This window comes from Schistocerca gregaria, chromosome 8 (genome assembly GCF_023897955.1).
Source record: "Schistocerca gregaria isolate iqSchGreg1 chromosome 8, iqSchGreg1.2, whole genome shotgun sequence".
NCBI lineage: Eukaryota > Metazoa > Arthropoda > Insecta > Orthoptera > Acrididae > Schistocerca > Schistocerca gregaria.
This window is the reverse complement of record NC_064927.1, coordinates 495,685,116-495,713,026: the sequence shown is the minus strand read 5'-3', so window position 1 is coordinate 495,713,026 and position 27,911 is coordinate 495,685,116. Positions and strand designations below refer to the sequence as shown.

The window sequence follows — 27,911 nt, the reverse complement described above, 5'->3', positions numbered from 1 at the left end:
CACTAACTACTGATAGGCATAGTTAGCAAATGAAAGATTTTAATAGAGAACAAACAATATATTTACCTCACTAGTCATAATATATATAGCAGTTCATGACACCAATTCTTACAAATTTCAAAACTCCGCCATCTCTCTCCCCACGTCCACTACTGCTGGCGGCTCACCTCCAACTGCGCAACGCTACGCGCTGTTAGCATCCAGCTGCGGCTGCCCAACACTACAATGGCAGACAACAATGCAAACCAGCCACAGACTGCACACAGCACAGCCAGTGATTTTTATACAGAGCGCTACGTGGCGGCGGCGTTACCAATAAAAAAATCTAAACAGCCTACTTACAAGAGGTCAGGTGATTTTTCGAGAAATTTTTGGCGACTGTTAACTATGAAGAGTCATCGAAGCCAGACCATAATTAGCAGACAATATACCTTTACACGGTTTAAAGTTACTGCCGCTGTCTCTGTACAGGCAGACGTTCGTTATTTTGTGATTGTTCGTTTGGTCGCTGTAATGTTAGGCGAAAAACGCAAAGACTGAACTTACCGTTGGAGCTATTGCGACTGAAAAAGCATCGATGTACACAGCTCGAACCTTCATTTGTTACATTATACGTCATTACTAATGAATAATCCTCGTGTTCTCAGTTAAGAGCTTGTACAGCAGTTGTTTTAATACCAGGAGTCCATGTGAAAGTATGGCGGGGCGTAGCTGTAACACCAGAACGATGTCGTTTTCGACAGCGAAATGTGCATGAATCAACGCCCTGAGGGAAAAGGGGTGGTTTCATCGACGCCCTTTGTGCCACTTTCTGAGTGCTTTTCGTGTCGGTTCTGAGCAGCGGTGAGTATCAACTGTGATTTCGCGTGATTTCGACGCTCTGTGTCACGGTTGTGAACTCCATTGCAGAGCCGTCGAAAGAAGGGATGAGGGGGTATGATTACCGCCTCATCATGTGACATGCTCACGATGGGCTTGGGCAGGATTGTGGCGAAATTTGGTGCCAATGTCAAATCACTGACCCACCTTACAGCTGACATGAACTTCTAAGCTGCGCTTCTTTTTTTGCATATGTCGACGCTTTGCTGTATGAAGCGTCATTGAGACCGATGGTGACGTCACAGGCCGCCAGGCTTTTTCGTCGCTACAGGGGAAGGTTTATGGCAAAATGACGCTGAGCACTATGGGACTTAACTTCTGAGGTCATCAGTTCCCTAGAACTTAGAACTACTTAAACCTAACTAACCTAAGGACATCACACACATCCACGCCCGAGGCAGTATTCGAACCTGCGACCGTAGCGGTCGTGCGGTTCCAGACTGAAGCGCCTAGAACCACTCGGCCACTTCGGCCGGCGAGGTTTATAGCACGTTGAAGTTAAATTTCAAACTTATACTACTCAATGGTAGACAGTTATGGGGTTCCGAATAAGTGATACGTTTTTTATGCGCTGTGTAGCTTTTTGCAGCTAAAGAATAGCAAACACATCGTTCTATTATCGTACCTGAAGACTGTGCACCAGGAAGAAACAGGCGCGTCCTTATTGCAATCAAAATATGAATTCGCTTAACTTCTAAAAAATGTTTAAATGTGTGTGAATTTATAAGGGACCAAACTGTTGAGGTCATCGGTCCCTAGACATGCACACTACTCTGTAAGTAGGCTGTTTAGGTTGTAGCGCTCTGTATGAAAATCACTGGCTCTGCTCTGTGCAGCCTGTGGCTGGTTGGCATTGTTGGAATACTCGCTATTGTAGTGTTGGGCAGTTGGCGGCTCACCTCCAACTGCGCAACGCTACGCGCTGTTCACATCCAACCGCCCGACACTACAACTGTGCAACGCTACGCGCTGTTCACATCCAACTGCCCAATATGATGTGGCATGGACCCGACTTATGCCTGAAGTAGTGCTAGAGGGAACTGAGACTATGAACCGTGCGGAGCTGTCCACAAATCCGCAAGAGTACGAGAGGGCGGAAATGTCTTCTGAACAGCACGTTGCAAAGCATCCCAGGTATGCTCAGTAATGTTCATGTCTAGTTAGTCTGGTGGCCAGCAGAAGTGTTTAATATCACCAGAGAGTTCCTGCAGCCACTGTGTAGCAATTCTGGACGTGTAGCTTGTCGCATTGTCCTGCTGCAACTGCCCAAGTTCGTCGGAATGCCCAATGGACACGAACGGGTGCAGGTGATCAGACAGGATGGTTACGTACGTGTCACCTGTCAGAGTCGTATCTATACGTATCAGGGGTCCCATATCACTCAAAATGCATACGCCCCACACCATTGCAGTGCCTGAACCAGCTTGAACAGTGCCCTGCTGACATGCAGGGTCCATGGATTCATGAGGTTGTCTCCATACCCATACACGTCCGTCCACTCGACACAATTTGAAACGAGACTCGACGGACCAGGTAACACGAATAGTCCAATGTCGGCGTTGAGGGACTCAGGCCAGGCTTGAAGCTTTGTGTCGTGCAGTCATGGAGGGGACACGGGTGGACCTTAGGCTCGGAAACCCCATATCGATGGTGTTTCGTTCAATGGTGTTTCGTTCAGGCCACAGCGATGTCGGAAATTTGATGTTTTACCGAATTCCTGATATTTGCCGTACACTCGTGAAATTGTCGTCCAGGAAAATCCGCGCTTTATGGCTACCTCGGAGAATCTGCGTCCTGTCGCTCGCTCGCTGGCTATAACACCACGTTCAAACTCACTTAAATCTTGATAACATGTCATTGTAGCAGCAGTAAGCGTTCTAACAACTGCGCCAGACACTTAATGTCTTATATAGGCGTTGCCGACCGCACCGCCGTATTATGCCTGTTTAATATCTCTGTATTTTATTTCGCATGCCTATAACAATTTCTTTGGCGCTTCAGTGTATAATCAGTGTTACATTCTTATAAAATAACGATAATACTCATAGCCTTTTAAAAAAAATTAGTTTTTGCCCGAAACACTATCGAACCGTTTGTTTTTACCCCTCATAAAATATGATTTTACCCCTCTGGGGGCAATCGTAACCAAGTTGGGAACTGCTGAGCTATGCAGTACAGTGATATGGACTCGGATCCCTTGACGATTACACTCTTATCTCGCGTGGAATCTCCATTACCAAACTTCACTAACCGGCCCTCTTGTACGAACTTATGTGGCATACATTTCGGTTTACAGCGGTTACTGCCCAAGGTGAGGCCCTGCCTTCCACTAATCGCCTATGCTAATCGTCATTACTCGGCTGTACAAAAGTCTTGTGGCTACTTTGCGGGTCTGTGTTGTATACGAGTTCTAGATAGCATTACGAAGGAAAAGTATGGGGGTGGTGGGTCTCACGTATTACACATCAGCAGACAAGTGATGCAGGGCCGCCAGCAAGAAAACGGGTTTAATGGGGATCTGTTGCTAATTACTCTCTAGATTACGGATCATAAGAGGAAGGAAATTCACGTACCTCCAAAATCAAAAACAGGGTCGGCCATTTTGAGAAGCTCCCAGTTGTTGTGTTCCTCCTTGAAGGGGGTCACCACGGTGAGGTGGTGGCCCCTCTTGCCCAACTCCACCAGCATCTCTCGAAACACGATCCAGTGGCTTTTGCCACCCATGGGAAATAAGGCCAGGATGTTGGCGCCATTCGCTGGCAGTATAAAGCAGCACGCCAAAGAAGCCAGGACCAACAGAGCCACACCCTGAAACGACAAGATCAGTATGTGGCAACCACTTCTGCATCTGTACCCTCCAAACAGCCCTCAAGTGCCTGGCAGCCATGCTCCATAATGTACAACAAACACTATCTGATCATACTTGTCTGGACACACGTTAATGGACATTACACTGTGGTTATGGGATACCTCCTAATATAATGTAGAACTTCGTTTTGCCTAGTGTAGTACATACAGCTCTACATGGCGTGGACTCAGCAAGTCTTTGGAGATCCACTGCTGAACTACTGAGCCACGCTGCCTCGATAGCCGTCCACAATTCCGAAAGCGTTGCCAGTGCAGGAATTTGTGCGTGACCTGACCCCTCGACTGGGCCTCGTAAGTGTTCGATGGGATTCATGATGGAAGATCTGGGTGGTCAAATCATTCGCACAAATTTTCTACAATGTGTTTCAAATGAATCGTGAACAACTGTGGCCCAGATACATGGTGCGTTGTCATTCATAAAAATTCCATCACTGTTTGGGAATATGTTGTTGTTATCGTCTGTGCCACCGATGTTGTTGTTGTGGTCTTCAGTCCTGAGACTGGTTTGATGCAGCTCTCCATGCTACTCTATCCTGTGCAAGCTTCTTCATCTCCCAGTACTTATTGCAACCTACATCCATCTGAATCTGTTTAGTGAATTCATCTCTTGGTCTCCCTCTACGATTTTTACCCTCCACGCTGCCCTCCAGTACTAAATTGGTGATACCTTGATGCCGCAGAACATCAGAACATGTCCTATCAACCGAGCCCTTCTTCTAGTCAAGTTGTGCCACAAACGTCTCGCCGGCCGCGGTGGTCTAGCGGTTCAGGCGCTCAGTCCGGAACCGCGCGACTGCTACGGTCGCAGGTTCAACTCCTGCCTCGGGCATGGATGTGTGTGATGTCCTTAGGTTAGTTAGGTTTAAATAGTTCTAAGTTCTCGGGGACTGATGACCACAGACGTTAAGTGACATAGTGCTCAGAGTCATTTGAACCATTTTTTGAACAAACTCCTCATCTCTCCAATCCTATTCAATACCTCCTCATTAGTTATGTGATCTACCCATCTAATCTTCAGCATTCTTCTGTAGCACCACATTTCGAAAGCTTCTATTCTTTTCTTGTCCAAACTATTTATTGTCCATATTTCACTTCCATACATGGCTACACTCCATACAAATTCTTTCAGAAACGACTTCCTGACATTTAAATCTATACTCGATGTTAACCAATTTCTCTTTCTTCAGAAACGCTTTCCTTGCCATTGCCAGTCTACATTTTATATCCTCCCTACTTCGACCATCATCAGCTATTTTGCTCCCCAAACAGCAAAACTCCTTTACTCTTTAAGTGTCTCATTTCCTAATCTAATTCCCTCAGCACCACCCGACTTAATTCGACTACATTCCATTACCCTCGTTTTGCTTTTGTTGATGTTCATCTTATATCCTCCTTTCAAGACACTGTCCATTCCGTTCAACAGCTCTTACAAGTCCTTTGCTGTCTCTGATAGAATTACAATGTCATCGGCGAACCTCAAAGTTTTTCTTTCTTCTCCATGGATTTTAATACCTACTCCGAATTTTTGTTTTATTTCCTTTCAAATGGTTCAAATGGCTCTGAGCACTATGGGACTTAACATCTATGGCCATCAGTACCCTAGAACTTAGAACTACTTAAACCTAACTAACCTAAGGACATCACACAACACCCAGCCATCACGAGGCAGAGCAAATCCCTGACCCCGCCGGGAATCGAAACCGGGAACCCGGGCGTGGGAAGCGAGAACGCTACCACACGACAACGAGATGCGGGCTTTTTGTTTCATTTACTGCTTGCTCAATATACAGATTGAATAACATCGGGAGAGACTACAACCCTGTCTCACTCCCTTTCCAACCGCTGCTTCCCTTTCATGCCCCTCGACTCTTATAACTGCCATCTGGTTTCTGTACAAATTGTAAATAGCCTTTCGCTCCCTGTATTTTACCCCTGCCACCTTTAGAATTTGAAACAGAGTATTCCAGTTAACATTGTCAAAAGCTTTCTCTAAGTCTGCAAATGCTAGAAACGTAGGTTTGCATCTTTCTGCCGCCTAGTCGCGGCTCCGACAGCGTCGTGCGTGCTTTAGATCAAAGAGCCTCATGCTTCTCGATGTTCAGCGCTGACTTCTATTTACTGCTGGAATAATTATAATGCACCTTCCTTTGCTTGGAGTAACACAAGCTAAGTAAGTCTTCTGTTTGCTTTGTCAACTTGTTCGCTAATCGCTTCTGCTTCTGGCCAGCTTTCCTCCATAACTGTTCGTGCACCACTCTGTAACCCACCTCTCCTTGCCATTGTCTACCAGGTTGTTCTTAACGCAGAACGTACCTGAAAGATGATATTTTAGTGGGAAAGCGAAAAATATTTTCTTAGAAATGACAATATTTTCCATCTGCACTATTATTAAATGTGTTTATTCACCGTCGCTATTCCGACCTGTGCCGGCCGGGTGGCCGAGCGGTTCTAGAAGCTACAGTCTGGAACCAAGCGACCGCTACGGTGACAGGTTCCAATCCTGCCTCGGGCATGGATGTGTGTCATGTCCTTAGGTTAGTTAGGTTTAAGTAGTTCTAGGTTCTAGGGGACTGATCACCATCAGACGTTAAGTCGCATAGTGCTCATAGCCAGTTGCATTTTTTTTATTTCGACCTGTTACGCCGTTCTCAAGGAACAGACTACTATGAAGTTTGTCGATCCATAATCTTTCCTTTTCAGAGGACTCTGGCCTCGTGTCAACCTCGCTTTCATACTCCATATCCATATTAAGGGTAGATCACATAATTAATGAGAAAGTATTGAATAGAACTGGGGAGAAGAGAAATTTGTGGTACAACTTAACTAGAAGAAGCGATCGGTTGGTAGGACATATTCTGAGGCATCAAGGAATCACTAATTTAGTATTGGAGGGCAGCGTGCTGGGTAAAAATCGTAGAGGGAGAGCAAGAGATGAATACACTAAACAGATTCAGAAGGATGTAGGTTGAAGTAGGTACCGGGAGGTGAAGAAGCTTGCAAAGGATAGATCAGCGTGGAGAGCTGCATCAAACCAGTCTCGAGACTGGAGACCACAACAACAACAACATGCATATTAATACGGTGGTCTTCGTCATCTATATAAAGGGACGCTGCACTTATTATGCATACGGAATATGTAGACGTGTTTGACACGAATACGCTGTTCTGTGGAAAGGAGCGACTATGAATCGGCGTACTTCATAGTGAGGTATCAGCTGAGGATGACGTAATAAGTCGAAATCGCGGTTGTGAATAAATAAATCTCAGCCGGAAGATATTGTCATTTCTAAAACATTGTAAGACTGTGGACGGCGGAAGAAAAACGAAAATATTCAAGTCGAATTACAGTACTGTAATAGGATTTTCCCTATCCAAAATTGCATGTTGTTGTTTCTCGCAGCCATCATTTAGTACGAAATTCTTTTAACACGAAAGAATATTAGCTAAACATTCATCGAACCAGTCTACCTGTAACGATACTACGAGCTCAGTTGTTAGCTCACTGTGTGTTACTATGTCGAACACCTGTTGGAAATGTAAAAAAGGAAACTTACCAGCTCGTCTGCGCCTAATGTTTGCAAGATAACGTAGGTGAATAAAGCAACCCGTATTTCTCCAGAGTGCCGATCTTTTACGCCAGCAGACAACAATCTCACTGCTTCCAGTTTCATCGTGTCCTAGAAGCACTTACAGCGTGAACCATATTCATGAGCTTTCGTGCCAGTTTTTGTGCGACGGCCATAAAACCGTTATTTATCTCGCCTTACAGCAGGTCTTACATGACACGTGGGTGATGGAACTGGAGCCACGGGTCAATCCAAACGTATGACTGGCCGCCGAGGTTAACTTATTAATTTCCAGCCAGAACGTGACGGAACCAATAAAAGTTGAACCTGTGAGGGTTACCGTCCGGCATACACCACTGTCTCAAGAAACACTACAGTACGTGAAATGCGATTCTTACGCGTTGTAACTGAGAAGGAACATATTGTGTACCAGGCTCCTCTCACGCTACAAAAAAGGCGAATATTACCTGACCAGAGTTAGGGATGTAAGAGAAAAAAACTAACTTTCTGGCTTATCTGATAGCTTCAAGGACATTTAAATCAAAACATCTTGATATACTTGCAATTTTTACTACTTAGTATTAGCACTCATGTCACGTCTTGTCAGGTAAGTGTGTCGCGTCGTATAAAATGACACGTGCCATGTTTACTAAGGCTGGCGAGTCCTCTGGATTTTGGGACAGGACCAGGCACTTTAGGCAATAAATTGTAAGAAGCACTGTGCCAACACCTTGCAGCTAACACAGCTCTCTGCGCTGGGGAAGTACGGTTAACTTGAGGAAAGCGCGAGTATGTAAAGATGTTTTGATTTAAATGTCTTTGAAGCTGCCAGATAAGTCGATAAGATACTTCCCTTCTGTTACATACCTAACTCCACCCAGGATGGCTCTGATCACTATGGAACTTAACATCTGAGGTCATCAGTCCTCTAGAACTTAGAACTAATTAAACCTAACTAACCTAAGGACATCACACACATCCATGCCCGAGGCAGGATTCGAACCTGTGACCGTAGCAGCAGCGCAGCTCCGGACTGAAGTGCCTACAACCTCTCGACCACAACGGGCGGCGTGAACTGATACACACAAGTTTGAAACACATAAGTGAAGCGCGTGAAAAAAACTCACAAAAACGTCTTTTTGCACTTAAAATACGAATGAAAGCGAGTGTTCGATTTTAACGGAATGCATTTTTTATTTATTTGATCCAGTTTATATCGTTTTCGCACATTCCATTCACATAAGAACTAATTTTACGTGCTACATTTAGCTCAACTTTAAACCGTCATTATCTGGGCAATGGATAAAGATTATTCGATAAAAAATTCCTTATGACTTTATCCTTTTACCTACCTCCGTGCAAAGTTTGGAACGGTTCGTACAGGTTTAAAATATAGAACTGAAGCGCGACAAAAATCTCCCAGAAAAACCTGTTTTTGGGCTCGTAAAATCCAAACGAAGCAAGGTTTTTTAAACAGTTGAAACTGATCGTAGACCAAGGTCCACTACACCCGTGGACGAAATGAGAACCATCAGTCTCGCTCCAGTGAGGGTGGTTGAAGTGTGGCTGTTTTTTCTCGTAAAATCCGAACGGTGAACAATATAAATAGTGCCATTAGCTGAGCATTAAATCATTCATACGGCTCTGAGCACCATGGGACTTAACTTCTAAGGTCACCAGTCCCCTAGAACTTAGAACTACTTTAAGCTAATGACATCACACACATCCATTCCCGAGGCAGGAGCATTAATTCCAGCCCATTTAAAATTTTTCGGGGAAGGAATTAATCTATTCGTTCTCCCTCGGCGTCAACTCCGGCTCGTCGTTCAAACCTTGCCTAATATACCGTATCATAGCTGCAGTAAGAAGGATGTTCAAATGGCTATACAAATGACGGCTGGTCCAGGCTAACCCAAAAACTTTTTACCTCACGTTCTTAGCTGAAATAGGAACCGAGCATCAAGACCCACCGAAACCGTCATTCTGCGCGCCGTCTTTTGTTACAGCATTTCGTCGCTTGGACTGTCTTTAGCGTCTTTGCTCCACTGATAAAGCAGTCTGTCAAATTAACATAAAGAAAATGAGGCTCCAGGTCTAGGGGCCAGTTACTTAACGACACCCGGAATGTGGTCATCGTTTCTGAAGTGGTGACGGGCCACATGTTTCCTTAGCGGTCCGAAGAGATGAGATTCACCTGGTGCAAAATCTGGTCTATACGTTGGGTGTTCCAGTACTGCCCTCTGTAACCGCCGGAGCAAATCACACGCTGCCGAGGCGCTTGTGGCTGGGCGTTGTCGTCCAACAACAGGACACGCTTCCAAAGCCGTTTTCTCCGAATCGTGTCCAGCTGCTGTTCCAACGTGGCAGAGTAACTGCCAGCATTCGCGGTCTCTCCATGGACGAGAGTGTAAACCAGCGGCACATGCTACGTGTCGTAAAAGACTGCGGCGACAACTTTCTTGGAGGATGACTTTGTTTCGAACTTCTCACGGAGGAAGACTAGGGTTGTCTCGAAGATACTGTTTGGCGTCACCTGGTAGACTGTCTAATTTGTGACGCGATTTATTCAACTGATATGAATGGAATGAAAACCAAGAAAGTAATTCCTGTAATATTTGAGTCGTTTTACAAGTCTGATAATATTTTGTGACTGATATTGTCAATATTTTCCATTAATCGCAGAGATAAGGAATACGATATTTCAACACGTTCCATGAAAGCATGGAACTGCAAGTGTAATGTATATACACATGAGCCATGCCGCTAGCCCCTGTTTGTTCTCTGTTTTTCGCCTGTTTGTTCTCTCTCGCTTGAAGGTCGGTGTCTGTATGAGCTTTAAAGCTACAATATATTGTTAATTGAAAGTATCTTATGTTTAGTTTCAGAAATATTTCTCCCTCCACGTGAAATTTATTTAAAAATGAAAATAATAATATTGCTGTCGATTGCCCATCTCGCTTCGACTGTTTGGGTGACGCTGAGTCCGTCATTACGCGTTCCAAAAGAATATTTCAGTGTTTGCTAGCTTCACTCGCAAAGGAAAATAACTCTAAGTGCCTTTATGAATTTTTACAGTCAGTTTTCAATATTCAAATTAGTGAATATTTCTTATTGCGAAACTTACTCAGAGATTTAACACGGCAAGGCTTAGGTGAGGCTTCACCCCTGGTTTAAAATATTTTCAGTTAATTCAAAGGATTAAAAGCTAACTCAATTCTTAAAGAGATAAGGTTAAGTAAATTCTTTGCAATTATTTCAGTATTACGCAGGTGTTTGTATCATTCTTTCTTTCTGTGTAACATTAGATTGATTTTCTGGAAAAAGGAATCATTTCATGCTCTATATTATCGCTGGGTTAGTTGCAGGTTACGTTACATTGTCATTTGCTTAAAGAGGGCGTAATAATAAATAACTTTCTGCCTATGTATTGAGGTTACGTCACGCTATGTATATGTAAGACGCATTTACTCGGGCTCAAAATACACGTGGCTTTCCAGAAACAATATTCAGAGTTTAAATTGCTGCGTTACATTATCATTATTGTCCGTTGCGACCGATGTCCGCGCGCGTATTTCAAACCGCACGTAGCAATCGGCACTAACTTATACGAAATAACTAAATTAATTCTACAGCACAACAGTTACGCAGAAAGGAGGTAAGGGTACAGCTGATACTCTCTTCATCACGGGAGCGAAAGAACTTACCCCCCTTCTAACAGCCGTGTACCGCAAGTCTCTAAAGGAACGGAAGGTTCCAAATGACTGGAAAAGAGCACAGGTAGTCCCAGTCTTCAAGAAGGTTCGTCGAGCAGATGCGCAAAACTATAGGCCTTTATCTCTGACATCGATCTGTTGTAGAATTTTAGAACATGTTTTTTGCTCGCGTATATTGCCATTTCTGGAAACCCAGAATCTACTGTGTAGGAATCAACACGGATTCCGGAAACAGCGATCGTGTGAGACCCAACTCGCTTTATTTGTTCATGAAACCCACAAAGTATTATAATACAGGCTCCCAGGTAGAAGCCATTCTCCTTGACTTCCGGAAGGTGTTCGATACAGTTCCGCACTGTCGCCTGATAAACAAAGTAAGAGCCTACGGAATATCAGACCAGCTATATGGCTGGATTGAAATGTTTTTAGCAAACAGAAAATAGCATGTTGTTCTCTATGGAGAGACGTATACAGACGTTAAAGTAACCTCTGGCGTACCACAGGGAAGTGTTATGGGACCATTGCTTTTCGCAATATATATGTAAATGACCTAGTAGATAGTGTCGGAAGTTCCATGCGGCTTTTCGCGGATTATGCTGTAGTATACAGAGAAGTTGCAGCATTAGAAAATTGCAGCGAAATGCAAGATGATCTGCAGCGGATAGGCACTTGGTGCAGGGAGTGGCAACTGACCCTTAAGATAGACAAATGTAATGTATTACGAATACATAGAAAGAAGGATCCTTTATTGTATGATTATATGATAGCGGAACAAAGACTGGTAGCAGTTACTTCTGTAACATATGTGGGAGTATGTGTGCGAAACGATTTGAAGTCGAATGATCATATAAAATTAATTGTTGGTAAGGCGGGTGCCAGGTTGAGATTCATTGGGAGAGTGCTTAGAAAATGTAGTCCATCAAAACATTCGTTCGGCCTATACTTGAGTATTGCTCATCAGTGTGTGATCCGTACCAGGTCGGGTTGACAGAGGAGATAGAGAAGCGTTTCGTCACAGGGTTATTTGGTAAGCGTGATAGCGTTACGGAGATGTTTAGTAAACTCAAGTGGCAGACTCTTCAAGAGAGGCGCTCTGCATGGCGGTGTAGCTTACTGTCCAGGTTTCGAGAGGGTGCGTTTCTGGATGAGGTATCGAATATATTCTCTCTGCTTATACCTCCCGAGGAGATCACGAATGTAATATTAGAGATATTCGAGCGCGCACGGCAGTCGTTCTTCCTGCGAACCATCCGCGAGTGGAACAGGAAAGGGAGGTAATGACAGTGGCACGTAAAGTGCCCTCCGCCACACACCGTTGGGTGGCTTGCGGAGTATAAATGTATATGTAGATGTAGAGTCATGAAATCGAGACACGATTCGTGCCCTGTGACGATACGGTGCGGGAATGTAGGGCCACCCTGCGACTGATACCGCAGCATCAGGTGGTGTGGAGTCAGTTGCCCTCGGCTTGGCTCTGTTGCCGCCTGGGAGCTGCCGCAATGCCCAGCGATAACACACCTTCCGCGAGTCTAGGGTGCCGTGGCGCGATAGCTGCTACTCCGTTAGCCCAGCCATGCAGTTGGTGCGTAGTCTGCCACTTGTGAATGCGACAGTCGTTTCGAGGGAACTGTCCGACGCCGCCCTAGTTGTCATCTCAAGAGGACCCATCTCGCCGGCAAGGTCTTTCCCTGTCTCGCCTATCCGTTCTGCCTTTATCAAATTCCCGGCACCAAACACACACCTGTTTTCATGACACTATCCTCATCCCGTAAACTTCCATTAGTTGCCGATGAAGTGCAACTGGCTAATGTTTTGTTCAAACGCTAAAAACCTACCTACACTTTGCCCTGCAAACGCCGACCATCTTTCCGTCAACGCCTCCATCTTGAGACTGCGTATCAACACGCAGCGACACAGATACACAGGTGCACACGTTCAACAATTGGCGCCGTTTGAAACCTTTTGTCTTTTCTTGTACCGAGACATTCACTTTTAACTCGAACGGGGTATTTACACCTTACTTACTGAACGAAAGTCTTAATTCTGCCTGTTCGACCAACAATAATGGTAAGGTCAGCTCAATGATTCCTTACTACCTTGTGACAACACAGCCCCACTACTTGCTACATCGCAAAGTAGAAAGACAACTTTGCACGTTTCTTAGTATTAGTTGTACCATGTTAAAGCGAAACACCGAACAGTACTCTACTTATTCTTGATCGTGTTACTTGGTGATTACGTTACATTCGTTAGCTTTGTCCCTTGAAATCTGTATGAAACGTGAAAAGTAGTAAGAACAGATAATAAGTCAGACAACAGGCAAATCCACATGAGCGTGGAGAAAAACAGCATTAGCATCGGTCTTGTAAACCAGGAGGCTAAATACGATTTTCACACGGGGCAAATCGACACCAAAATCATTTGAAAGTAGAATTCGCCGACGTCAAATACATGAACGTTGATGCAGGTGGAGTACGCCAGATATGAGTGGAACAGACGCAGGAACTGAAACGAGATTGCCATTACCTGGGTGTACTGGCGAAATGACTATCGAAATCAATATAGCCAACTTCAGACTATTCTTTACATTGTGTAAGATTCTGCGATTCTCTATGGCAGCACTCAGACGTCGATAGTAACAATCTGGGGGCAAAACACGGGAGCGCGATTCTAAGCATTGTTGTGAGACGAGGTCTGTCTGCGAGAAAGGTAGTGGTAGCGTCGGTTGAGCGCTCGGAGACAGAAGTCGTGTCACTCTGCCCTCATGTCGATGACGGCGGATCTCACCACACTCAAGGCATGGTTTCATTTATGTGGCCAGGAGAGATTTAGATGGCTTAACTACGATTCAAGATGGAATTCAAGGTATAATTCGCAAGCATGGCATAAAGCGCAATTGTAGGGTTAGGCTCGTGATTGTTAGTCAGAGTTTGCAATAAAGAAGCCTCCTTATCCTGAAAATAATCACAATTATGATCCACATCTAAATCATAAATATACTTTGTTAATTGAATGTTAATGTAACTTTGAAACTGAAATAATCTGTTAATCTGGCACTCAGCCATCATTGATACTTATAACGTCATTGTCAGGCATTTCGCCAATATTAATACTTGTCAACCTATTATTGATCATGATGACTCCTGAAGTTTTTAAATAGAATTAATTTATGAAATCCCTTCTTACTCGTTATTTAGTAGTTAACAGGACCCAAGCAAGACCTCTTTTATTAAATTCGTTCTTAGTAACAATACGCTTTAGCCGGTGCAGCTGCATGCTGCTGCGAATTGCTTAAACCACTTGGAAAAAGGCAGACATCTAAAAGGGTTAGTGCAAGACGGAGGAGGAGAGAGATACACTAGATCGCGTGTTACGTGTCATGTACTCTAATCCAGTAAATGTCGTTGCACAAGCCAGATTCTGTACCACTTGTAAATTCTTATTCAAGTACGCAGTCAGAAAGCTTAACCGAATGTCAGTTTCAAGTTTTTCATGTAACGATCTGTTCAGGGTTTGAAACTGACGCTCACACAACATGCACATAGTGTTATGCAGGCTATATTCCGATTACAGATGGATCAGGGTGCTTATCGAGTTCATGTTCACAGATGATCATAGGCTTTATTTGTTGTAGGTACGTTACACTGGATACTTCACTTTAAGTTGTCTGCTGTAATACGCCTTTCTGCCCCTTCCGTTAAAGATTTACTATTTAATGCGTCTGGTACCTTATACATCCACATGGATCCTCTGCAAATCACACCTAACTGCCTGGCAGAGGGTTCATCGAACCACCTTCACACTAATTCTCTGCTATTCCACTCTCGACCATCGCGCGGAAAAAACCAATACCTGTATCTTTTCGTACGAGCTCTGATTTCCCTTATTTTATGATGATGATCATTTCTCCCCATCTAGGTCGGCGACAACAAAATATTCGTATTTGGTCATTCGGAGGACAAATTTGATGCCTGAAATTTCGTACGAAGTTTCCGTCGAAACGAAAAACGGCTTTGTTTGAGTGGTGTCAAAAATAGTTCAAATGGCTCTAAACACTATGGGACTTAACATTTGAGGTCATCAGTCCCCTAGACGTAGAACGACTTAAACCTAAATAACCTAAGGACATCACACACATCCGTGCCTGAGGCAGGATTCGAACTTGCGACCGTAGCAGCAGCGCGGTTGCGGACTGAATCGCCTAGAATCGCTCGGCCACAGCCTGAGTGGTGTCCATCCCAAATCCTGTATCACGTCCGTGACACTGTCTCCCCTATTTCTCGATAACACAAAACATGCTGCCTTTCTTTGAAATTTCTCGATGTAATCCGTCAATCCTATTTGGTAAGGATCCCACACCGATCAGCAGTACTCCAAAAGAGGACGGACTAGCGTAGTGTAAGCAGTCTAGCAGATCTGTTATATTTTCTAAGTATTCTGCTAATAAAACGCAGTCTTTGGTTTGACTTCCCCACAATATTTTCTACGTGATCTTTCCCATTTAAATTGTTCGTAATTGTAATTCCTAGGTGTTTAGTAAAATATACCGCATTTAGATTAGACTGATGTATCATGTAACAGAAGTCTAACGGATTGCTTTTAACATTCATTTGAACGAGTTCACACTCTTCGTTATTTGCGGTCAATTGCCAATTTTTGCACCATACAGATATCTTTTCTGAATCGTTTTGAAGTTTGTTTTGATCTTCTTATGACTCTATAAAACGATAAACGACAGCATCATTTGCAAACAGGGTAAGACGGCTGCTCGGATTGTCTCCCAAATCCTTTACATAGATAAGAAACAGCAGAGGGCTTATAACACTACCTTTGGGAACGCCAGAAATCACTTCTGTTTTAGTCAACGACTTTCCGTCAGTTCCTGAGAACTGTGACGTCTCTGAAAGGAAATCACGAATCCAGTCACATAACTGAGACGATATTCCATAAGCATGCAATTTAACTAGAAGCCGCTTGTGTAGTACAGTGTCAGAAGCGTTCTGAAAATCTAGAAATACGGAATAAATTTGAAATCCCTTGCCAATAGAACTCAACACTTCGAGTGAGTAAGGAGCTACAGTAGTTACGTTTCACAAGAACGATGTTTTCTGAATCCATGTTCACTGTATGTCAGTAGACCATTCTCATAAAGTACGAACACTTTCCTGTCTTTGGGTACGGATCTTTCGTCGAGTGAGCGATTGTATATCGTACTTAAGTATGGAGCTAGCACGTCAGCATACTCTGAATTGGTATATAGTCTGGACGAGAAGACCTGCTTTTGTTAACCTGTTTAAGGTGCTTCACTATTCCGAGGACATACGTTACTCTGCATGTTAATATATTCTTTAATACGTAATTTTAAGACGACACTCTGAGCTCAGAATGAAGCTACCACTCATGCAGACGCTTGCCTGAAATTTGTTGTCGTGTTGAAAGTGTCTGCCGGACTGGGGCTCGAACATGGGACCTCGCCTCGCGCTGGCAACGCTCTTCCTGGCCCAGAAATCAGGGCACGCCTCACGCCACAGGAAGTGTCCGGGTTCGAATCACGGTACGGGCATTTAGTTTTAATCTCTCAGGAAGAGACGTAATACTGTATATGCCCCGATTCCTGTCATAGTTGTGTGACAGCATCGCTACATAAGCTTGCGTAACGAAGTCTGTGTATTAATTGTGGAAGCAATATTTTCTCTGTGGTGTAATTTTTGGTACCTTGATAAAAAGATAGTAAAATAAAATAAAATAAATATCTGGGTATATTACTGGTTCTGGAAAGGTAGGTATTAGGCATACAATTTTAGCTTTCCAAACGCTATCGAGACGCCATGTCTTACACCAACACCGAAACTAGGTTATCCTCCGCAGGATGTTTCTTTGACATACCTGTTTCCTCGTCATGTCTTCGCATAAGACGACGGAACGCTACTGATTTTTACCACACCGAGCACGGGAAAGATCAGTTCTGAGGGGCAACAACGTACAACGGAGCGACACTCGGGTGCTGTCTGTACAACGCCCGCTGCTCAACGCTGAAGCACTGGAGATCGTCTCCCGAGTCCCTGACACTGCACGCATTACGTCAGGCTGCGGCAAGGCCAGACAGAGTAACCGCACAGTTGTGTAACGACGCCGTGAGCGATAACTCTGAGATAGAGCGGGAACTATTGATAAGGTGTATGACGAGCGGAAACGAGTTGCATTTTCTGCGATAATTAGGGCGGTCTGTGCGATTGGTCAGGCAGCATTCTGAATATTAATGAAGAAAAATACACAGTGCTACAAGTTCACTGCTGACGTCCATTTATACGTAGCAGTGTTGAGATTCGTACCGAACGCGCCCTAAGCAAGGCGCAACGAGTCGTTCAGCTGTCGGAAACACCTGAAACTCGTAGTTTCAGCAGTTGACCTGTCTCTTAGCTGCTCGCAGTTTCCACTTCCAAGAGTTTCCTCCAGCTTCGGGCAACCGGAAGTCAGTAGCTTTAGGATTAAACACTGTGTTGTGACAAGCTTTATTGCTATCCAGTGAACACCAAGAAATACACTAAATCCAATGAATGACATTGGGGATGCCATATTCCTCAGTGCGATATTTCACGAGAGTTGGAAAGAAGTCTCCAGTATTAACCCTGTTACTCCCTCGCTTCAAGAGATAATTCACTCCGTCCTATTGAAAAATGAAATGAATAAATAAGTAATAAACAGGTTCTTCTCTTAAGGAGCAACGTACAATATCGGAAAAAATGAGAGCGCGATTTACGTACTACGTCTACATGTAAATCTATACTCTATTACGGTGTGTGGCGGAGGGTTCGGTCGTATCGCTATCTTTGCTCCCAGTCACAGGTTCACCCGCGAATATCGCGTGGGAAGAGTGACAGTCCGTAAGCTTCTCTGATATTTTCGTCGTGGTCATTTCGCAAATCGTATGTGGGGGAAACAATATGTTGCCGTATTTTCATGCAACGTACGGTATCGGAAATCCAGCAGTAGGTATCTCCGTGGTGTGTATCGCCTCTCTTGTATCATCTTCCACTGGAGATGGCTGAGCGTCGCAGTAACGTTCTCGGGCCCCGTGCCGAAAAGTTTCCCTTCCATTTCTCCCAATCCGCTAAAAGGTCGCAGAGTGATGAGCGATACTCAAGGACTCGTCGAACGAGTGTTCACTGAGCTACTTCTTTTGTGGGTTAGTTACATTTCGTTAATTCCTTCCAGCCTATCTCAGACTGGCAAAAACATTGTCTGATTAAAAAAAAAAGTGGAACACCCTGAAGGGGAGCCCGCGACGAAATGAAACTTCACAAGTTTAGAGGGTACGTGTTCCTGTTTCAGTGACTGCAAAATCGAGTAAAATTTACAGTGAAACTGGCAGTATGTGTAACTTTCCAGTATGATGGTGCACTCCCTCTGGAATGGAGGTATGCACTGGTTCAGTTCCGAAGGGTGTACCGATTCATAAAGCAGCTGCATACTCTCCTGAAGCAAACTAACCAAAGACTGTTGTCACTTGGTCTCGATATTTCCCAAACTGGCACTGGGCTGTAGTTCACATCCACGTCGGTCCCAAACATGTTGTGTTGGGGACAGATCTGGGGTTCTTGCTAACCACGGGTGGGGCTCAACATCATGCTACCAGTTCATAGAGACACGTGCACGATCATCGTCCTGTTGAAAAATGGCACCATGATACTTCCACGTGAGAGGCAACACATGAGGACGAGAGGCGACACATGAGGACGCAGGATGTCCGTGGCACATCAGTGTGCTGTCAGAGTTCCCTCAAACACTACCAGCCAAGACCTGAAGTCATGCACTATTGGCCCCCACATCATGACAGCAGAACTTAACACTGCTGAGCCTCTCCAAAACATTGTAAGGATGGGACACCACCCTAGGTCACCACTCGAGTCACAGCCATTTGTCTTATGACGTCAGTGACACCCTACACATGGCATGGTAATTCCCTGGTCTGGCTCCTGCTAGGCTGATGGTGTGGGAGGACACAGAAAATTGTTGCACGGAGTCCATTATTTGATCTCAAATGGCAGTCACAGACGTGAATTTGTTACGATGTGCACGGTGCACAATACAGCGACCCCTCCATGTGGTGGTCCGGCGTGGTTGACCGGAACCTTGACAACGAGTCTGCCTGCCCTGACATTCCCATGCAGTCTCAACATCGCAGCACTATCACGACCGAATGCCCAGTAAATCTGGATATTGCCCGATTTGCCCGATTCGTCCAGTTGGCCAAATGAAGCCCCACATTGAGGCCTCTTTCGAAATCTGTAAGGTGGTGGTAATGGTATCACACAAGCAAGGGACTTCTCCACGTACTTCACAGTAATCACTCTGCTCACGCCACCTATAGGCCCTGTCCCCTCCCAACCATGGTAACAAAGTGCAGTCCTAAAGCATCGACTGCACACCGACCAGGACACCGAAACGGCACCGAGAAGGCGCTGACTCACGGGCCAGTGGAAACAGCAGGCCATGCCACACCTCCAGCAAGACAGAGTTGAGCGCCCCCTGTCAACACTGATTCAACCAGCTGCTCATTGCTGGTTGGCACACTTCGGTCACAGGCTTTGAGAGCATCGGTACTGAGTAACAGGAAGACATTACTTAACCTGCTTTCTGCGAGTAGTAATAGAGAGTAAAGTACTTGCAAGTAGGAGGCACAGGAAGTCACTTCATAAAGAGAACTTAAGTTTCTTTTCCTTTTAGAAATAAAGTTTTCAATTAATCTTAAAGCGTTTCGGATTCCTGCCACTGGCTCTCCTTACTTGTTTGGGTCGGTGCTGATACAACAAACCATACTGGTCCTGAGCGACACTAGTGCACTCTCGTGGCCATTCCAATGGTCAGAGGGAATTGCAGCTCGTACGTGCCCTCTAATGCCTGGAACTTGAAGTTGCATTGACATCCGACCTCTCCTTCTGTGTGCTACACTTTCTTTCTCAGGAAAGTAAAATTAATTTGAAGAAGAGATCTCTTTCAAATCTGCTGCTTCACAGTGCACACACAAACTGAGAAGAGGGCGCCATAGTCAGCCCCTGTTGTAATTGTGACATCACGTAGCACCATCGTCCGATTACAAGAACAGCTGCGAGAAGGAGCTGGTCCGTTCGCAGCTGGGAGGGCTGGCTGTGGTGCTCCACAGCTGCGCTGCTCTCTGGACATGTGGAAGAGAACCTGACTCACGTTACTCGAAACATGGCCCTTCCCGTGTGCTCTTACAGTGCAGCACACGTCAGAACTCGTCTCCGCCCTGTGCATACTGTGAAGTGGGAGAATTGAAGGTGATCCCATCTTCAAACTTATTTTAGATCCAAAGGTGCTTTTCCGTAGATGGGTTCCCTACTGAAATTTCACCTACTGTTTCTCCTGGAAACCTGTCATGCGAAGTGTGGAAAACTCTTTGAGCGTCGAGTAGAGATGACTGGGGAATCATTCTGCCGCCGATACGAGCAGTAGATACTAACATTCGCCGATACTAAGCGACTCTGACAAAGGGCAACTGATCTTCATCCACTGCAAGACAAAGGGCCCCAGTAGAGGCAGAGAGTACTTCGCTTCTGGTTAAGTAAAGAGCAATTGAGTTATGGAGAGCAGTTACAATGTTATCGAAGGCCCCGGTGTGACATGATGGACTTAAGTCGAGACTGCTGTTGGTAATCTGATTGAGCAAAGAGCGAAACGGGCAATAAGAGAGCTCCTACTATTTGACAGAGCACTGAAAGATCGAAGGCGAATCAAAGCACCAAGAAAAACTCAGCATTCGCACAGAACTATTGAGATCCTTAAAAGAACCGAACAAGACAAAATATTCCACCTAGTGTGCAAGATATATGACACACATGAAATAGTGAACTGTATGAAATAAAATCGTCATAAGCGGTTTGCGTCAGGTCGTTCAAACTGCACGGTTGGTCGCAGGGCATTATGGGAATTGCATGGTTTGGTTTAGCGAACAAGCCTACTTTCATGTGGATGGGTTCATCAACAAGCAATATTGGTTCATTTGGGGGACAGAGAATCCGTATTTCGCGACCGTGAAGTCCGTTCACATTCAACAGGTGACTGTGTGATGTGCAATGTCCAGTTAGGGAGTAATCTGTGGGATATTCCATGATGGTACAGTGACTACTGAACGATATGATTTCAACCCCGTTGTCCAACGTGACCCTGATTTCGACGTGATGTGGTTCATGCAAGACGGAGCTCGACCCTATCGGAGCAGGAGAGTGTTTGATGTCCTGGAGGAGTTCTTTGGGGTACCCAGAGGCCACTGGAATGGGCCTCGATTAGCCGCCATGCGACTCCTTTTCGCGGAGCTATATCAAAAACAAGGAGTGCCGCAATAACCCCAAAACCACTGCTGAGCTGAAAACAGCCGTTCGGGACGTCATCGACAGCATCGATGTTCGGACCGTTCTGCGGGTCACGCAGAATTTGGTATTCGCCTGCGCCACATCATCGCCAATAATGGCAGGCACATCGAACATGTTCTACATCTACATCTACATCCATACTCCGCAAGCCACCTGACGGTGTGTGGTGGAGGGTACTTTGAGTACCTCTGTCGGTTCTCCCTTCTATTCCAGTCTCGTATTGTTCGTGGAAAGGTGGATTGTCGGTATGCCTCTGTGTGAGCTCTAATCTCTCTGATTTTATCCTCATGGTCTCTTCGCGAGATATACGTAGGAGGCAGCAATATACTGCTTGACTCCTTAGCGAAGGTATGTTCTCGAAACTTCAACAAAAGCCCGTACCGAGCAACTGAGCGTCTCTCCTGCAGAGTCTGGAGTTTATCTATCATCTCGGTAACGCTTTCGCGATTACCAAATGATCCTGTAACGAAGTGCACTGTTCTCCGTTGGGTCTTCTTTATCTCTTCTATCAACCCTATCTGGAACGGATCCCATACTGGTGACCAATATTCAAGCAGTGGGCGAACAGGTGTACTGTAACCTACTTCCTTTGTTGTCGGATTGCATTTCCTTAGGATTCTTCCAATGAATCTCAGTCTGTCATCTGCTTTACCGACGATCAACTTTATATGATCATTCCATTTTAAATCACTCCTAATCCGTACTCCCAAATAATTTATGGAATTAACTGCTTCCAGTTGCTGACCTGCTATACTGCAGCTAAATGTTAAACGATCTTTCTTTCTATGTATTCGCAGCACATTACACTTGTCTACATTGAGATTCAATATCCATTCCCTGCACCATGCGTCAATTCGTTGCAGATCCTCCTGCATTTTAGTACATTGTTACAACCTTTCGATATACCACTGCATCGTTCGCAAAAAGCCTCAGTGAACTTCCGATGTTATCGACAAGGTCAATTACGTATATTGTGAATAGCAACGGTCCTACGACACTCGTCAGCAGGACACCTGAAATCACTCTTACTTCGGAAGACTTCCCTCCATTGAGAATATGATAACCTAAATCCGAGTATCTGTAGCGACGTTTACATGTTGAATAAAGCGCGTGCACGGCCTAGTTTGTAACTAATTTACTTTTTTCATATAGTTCAATAATTATCACCCTGCACCATGAGTCCTTAAGAAGAATTTGAGGACGCCAATTCCAAAGAAGTCCGGTGCTGACAGGTCAGAGCTACTAAAACGTCAGCTTAATAATTTATGGTTGCAAAATAACGACACGAATTATTTTCAGAGAGAGGGAAAATGGGTAAAGACCGACTTCGGTGAAGACCACCATAGGTTCGGAGAAATGTAAGAAGACGCTACTGACGCAGCGACACTTCATAGAAGACACTATAAAGAAAGCGAAACCTACGTTTATAGTATTGACAATGTTGCCTGGGATACACTTTTTCAAGTTCTGAAGATGGGAAAAGATTATCTACAACATTTACACAAAACCACACCGCTGTTATAACTGTCAAAGAACATGCAAGGGAAGCAGTGGTTGAAAGGAGAATGAGATAACAGTTGTAGAACATGAAGCTCAAGAAAAGTCAGTCAAGTGGAAAGGAATACAGTCGAGTTGAATCAGATAATCGTGAGAGAGTTAACAGATGAGACACAAGACTTAGTGGATGAGATTGTCGTATATGGGATGCAAAATAGCTGACGATGGCTGAAGTAGATAAGATATCAAATGCAAACTGCCAATAGCAAGAAAACTGTGCCTGAAAAAGATAAATCTTTTAACATCGTATATAAATTTAAGAGTTCGGAATTTTTCCTGAAAGTATTTGGTGTGTAGCCTTACATGGAAGTGAATGGTGGACGTTACACAATACAAAAAAGGAGAAGACAAGCTTGTGAAAGCTGGTGGTAAGAAGAATACTGAAGACTAGTTGGATATATCGAATAACTGATGAAAAGATACTGATTCGAATTACGAAGAAAAGAGAGATTTGACAGGACTTGACTGAAGAAGAAATAGATTGCTAGAAAACATCTTGAGGCATCAATAAATCATCTGTCTGGTTATGGAAGGAAGTGTTAGCGATAAAAATTGCAGAGAGAGAGCAAGGCCTGAATACAGTAAGCAGATTCAAAAGAATGTAGGATGGAGCAGTTATTCAGGAGGAGGAGATTAGTGTTTAACGTCCCGTCGACAACGAGGTCATTAGAGACGGAGCGCAAGCTCGGGTGAGGGAAGGATGGGGAAGGAAATCGGCCGTGCCCTTTCAAAGGAACCATCCCGGCATTTGCCTGAAGCGATTTAGGGAAATCACGGAAAACCTAAATCAGGATGGCCGGAGACGGGATTGAACCGTCGTCCTCCCGAATGCGAGTCCAGTGTGCTAACCACTGCGCCACCTGCTCGGTAGCAGTTATTCAGAGATGAGGAGACTTGCAGAGGATGAAGCAGCGTGGAGAGCTGCATCGGGCCAGTCTTCGGGCAGAAGAGCACAACAACAACAACGGAGAAATAGAACGATATAAATATTTACTCAAACTAATATTTATGAGCAGAAGCTATATAACTATCACAAAAGAGAAAACATACGTTTCACAAAGATACCACATTACTACCATTCCCAAATTGGTCACATTAGTAAGCCATGTTTGTCTCATTAAAGAGCAAGAAGAGGGAGCTCACAATTGGTCTTTTTTTTGCCATAGTACCAGAAGACTGTCCCAACTTGATTTCTAATTAAGAAGTTTACGATGCAGAATGGTGTAGCACTACAAGCTTCTGACGTAATCCAAGGAACACTCAGTCGAGCTATGTTCTACACATTGTGAGTTTGGATTTTTACAGTTCTCAAATATCATTTGTGACTAAAGCATAGCGCTACTAAGTTCTTTACCGATCGTTACTGCTGTTCTTGAAGTATGTGAATGATCTCCCTAATTATCTGAAACAACAAGGTAAACTGACACTGTTTGCTGATGATACAAGCATCATTATTAATCCAGCAAAAGAGATTCCAATAGGAAATGATTCAAATAAAGTCTTTAGAAAAGTTATTGATTGGTTTTCTGTGAATAGGCTCGCTCTGAACTTTGAAAAAACTCAGTACATCCAATTTTCTATTGCAAGCAGTACAGTTCCTTCAATAAATACAGTATAACAGAACATAAGTCAGTAGGGTAGAGCATACTAACTTTCTGGGTGTACATATGGATGAGAATCTTAATTGGAAAATTCGTATTTTGGATCTGTTAAAGCGACTAGGTTTAGCAAATTTTGCAATCAGAGTAATTACTAATTTTGAGGGTATAGAAATTAGCAAGCTAACATAATTTGCATACTTTCACTCTCTGATGTCGTACGGAATAATGTTTTGGGGTAACTCAACACTTAGGCAAAAAGTATTCAGTACTCAAAAGAAAGTGGTTAAAATAATGTGTGGGGCTCATAGTCGCACATCTTGTTGGCATCTGTTTAACAGGTTAGGAATTCTTACAACAGCCTCATGCTGTGTTTGTTCAGTAATGAAATTTGTTCTCAACAACATGGATCAGTTTAAAAACAACAGAGACATTTATGATTATAATACCAGAAGAAATAAAGACTTACAGTATCCTCTACTTAGCCTATCTTTGGCACAGAAAGGGGTAAAATTTGCTACTGTAAAACTTGTCGCTAAATTACCAGATGAAATACAATGTCTGACTGACAGCAGTAATAGTTTTAAAGATAAATTGAAAATAATATCACCTTGACAAGTCCTTCAACACCACAGATTAATTCTTGAAAAGAAATAAATAAATCTATAGGTATAATATATGCATGTTGTACCATTTAAGGGAATGGGGTAGATAATAAAGATTTTAACCTTAAAAAAAATGAAAACCTTGATTCATGCGTGCATTTCGTATGCGCTTGAGACGTTCCACATCATAACTGTTGCCGTGAGACTGATCAATGGATGTCGAAACTATCTAACGGCTTTCAGACACTCCCGAAGACAAAAAGGCTGGACAAAATTATACAGCGTGTAACAAAAAAAAAAGAAAAAAACGGCAATAAATCGTAGAATATTGTGTGGGGCGGCAAACAGGTAATATAGTTTGTTGACCAATATGATTTCTCCCAAATGAACTGTTCCAATTCTCTGAGAGACGATGGCCCTTCATCGTTTCCCAGTACAAAGTACGACGCCTCGAAAATAAAATGTACCAGTACTTTTGGGGTCAGAAAAGAGCTAGGCATACCACTGCTGGCGAATCACGATACCACAAGAGTCGTCACAGTACAACTGTGAACAAAAGGCAACGTGAGTGCTATACAGAGCAGTCATATAAGAACCTGTCTAAAAGCTGTGTTTACTTCCTTTAGTTCACTCTGGTCTATGCGATGCCAATACTGCAGGCTTCTGTGAGCAAACACAGCGGTACCTGTAAAGCACGTTACTCGGTCATCACCATGTGCCTCCAGATTAATTTGATACGTATGCTCACCTTCATGTCTCGCCGTTTCACCGTACCGGACTGATAAACTGCTCTGAGGGCTGCAGACTTATATCGCCCTGAGCCGTGCAGATATGATACCGCTGGAGAGTATCTGCGCAGATCAGTCGTAAGCGGGAACGTCTCGACGAACAGGTTTCTCCTCGCTATCGTCGGAGCCGATCTGTGAATTCGTGTTAGAAGATATCGATACCAATCAACTGCGAGCTGGTATTCGCAGATGTCCTTATCAGAGCAGCTTCGTCATGCAGTGATCGATACGTTGCCACAGATTTTCTACTTTGAGGCGAGAAAAAGAATGTACGTGTATGCGTGTGTGTGTGTGTGTGTGTGTGTGTGTGTGTGTGTGAGAGAGAGAGAGAGAGAGAGAGAGAGAGAGAGACAGAGAGAGAGAGAGAGAGAGAGAGAGAGAGAGAGAGAGAGAGATTGAGAGAGAGAACCGGTGTGTTCCTAGCATGTTGGGTCCAAATAATACAGTTGTCAGCGCTTCAGACCGATTACCCTGAATTAGGAAACGAAAAACTGGAGGAGTCAGTCGGTAGTGTAGGTGAGGCTGGGTGACTCAGCTTGACTACTCGTGGAGGCTAACTCTGGTTAGTTTTCTGTACCAAACAAACGAAAGAATTCCCTGCCGTCCATCCCTCTGTTACTGCGACGTGACTCTGCTGAATTCTCTTCTCTGCCTTTCGTAACCTTAGACCGAGTACAGGCGATGGATCTGAATCTAACCGACTGCTTCGAGCGGAAGGATCTCTGTTCACTGTAACATAAATTTTCGCGTGATAAAAGTTGGTTCCGCTGTGACGTCACAGTCACTTTAGGCTACAGCATAAAAGTGCTTGAAATTGTCCGTCACTTTTCTTATATTTACGATATCAGTGTTGATCTTGTGATTCAAAGTTTTCGCTTTTGGTTTCCTTTTCAGAATTTCCACCCCTCACTGCCAACATTTGTTGAAACTCGGAACCACCTCTTATTCGCAGTGACGTGGGAGATAGCTTCTGCCAGTCAGTGCCATCACATCTCACGTTTGAACACCGCTCTCCATATTATTTGACAGCTACTGTATATAGCATTTTAAAACAAAGTATGTGTCTCAGTCGAAGCACAAGATCAAAATATCTCGGAACAGGGAATTTGTTTCGTGAAAATGACAAAGTTCTCATTACTGTTAGTCAGCTAAAACATCGATAATTTTTAAGATACTTTACCTTGACATAAACCGATTCAAAATTTACAATATGCTAATCAGATGCAGTAATTTGACGAATATACAGGAAACGTATTCGCAGTTGCGAATACGGGCAACCTCCAGCTGTGACTAGAATGGAATGACGGCATCGAAAATTTGTGCCAGACCGGGACTCGAACCCGGATATACCACTACTCGCCAACAGTCGCCTTGAGCATTTCTACTATCCGTGCACACTTCACTCCAGACCCAAACTTCCATTTGCCGTCGTTTGCGTATTATTGACTTCCACAAGTACACTTCCTACAATTCCTGTACAGGGGAGACATTTAATGGAAAGTCACTAGCCTTGTATCGGGGATAAATACGGTATTTCAGTGCCTGTGATTGTAACAAATTCTTTCGGACATGCTTGTTTGTCCTAAGGAACATTGGATCGCATTTCTGCCAAACAGGTGAGCTGTGCGTGGCTCGTGTTTGTGCCATATCTCATTTGACATCCTGTTTTTACCGTACTACCACCTCGTTATGTTAATTACTGGTGTCACTGAGTTGCCGCCTTGCCTGCCCGTGAGCGGCAGCAGCGGCGCTTATCGATATACGCCCTGGCGTATTATCGTTGCTGACTGCTATTACTTCCCAGTCATCGTGTGTTGGGAGACCATTCGGATCTGCCAGTGAGTTGGGAGGCGCTAGCAGTGCAGTTCGGACCTAGCAATGTTTGGCTTAGGATCCGGTAAAAGTTCAGTCTGGGCGCGGCTGCAGTGAGGTCCGGACAGCCA

At 44.2% G+C, this 27,911-nt stretch overlaps 1 protein-coding gene across 4 annotated transcripts in view; it reads right to left on the bottom strand.

Annotated features, from left to right (window-relative positions):
- LOC126285460 (UDP-glucosyltransferase 2-like) overlaps positions 1–25,967 on the bottom strand; it is a 185,482-nt gene extending 159,515 nt beyond the window's left edge. The window contains exons 1-2 of one of the 4 annotated variants that reach the window (XM_049984874.1): positions 25,929–25,967; positions 3,453–3,687 (exon numbers count right to left, since the gene is read on the bottom strand). In XM_049984874.1, the coding sequence (XP_049840831.1) occupies positions 3,453–3,687; positions 25,929–25,934 (241 nt within the window). In that variant the 5' untranslated portion in view covers positions 25,935–25,967. Of the gene's footprint in view, positions 1–3,452; positions 3,688–16,912; positions 17,098–25,928 lie in introns of those variants that run through there. The other 3 variants (XM_049984871.1, XM_049984873.1, XM_049984870.1) reach the window with 3 other exon arrangements.
- Between the last annotated feature and the right edge of the window lie 1,944 nt (positions 25,968–27,911).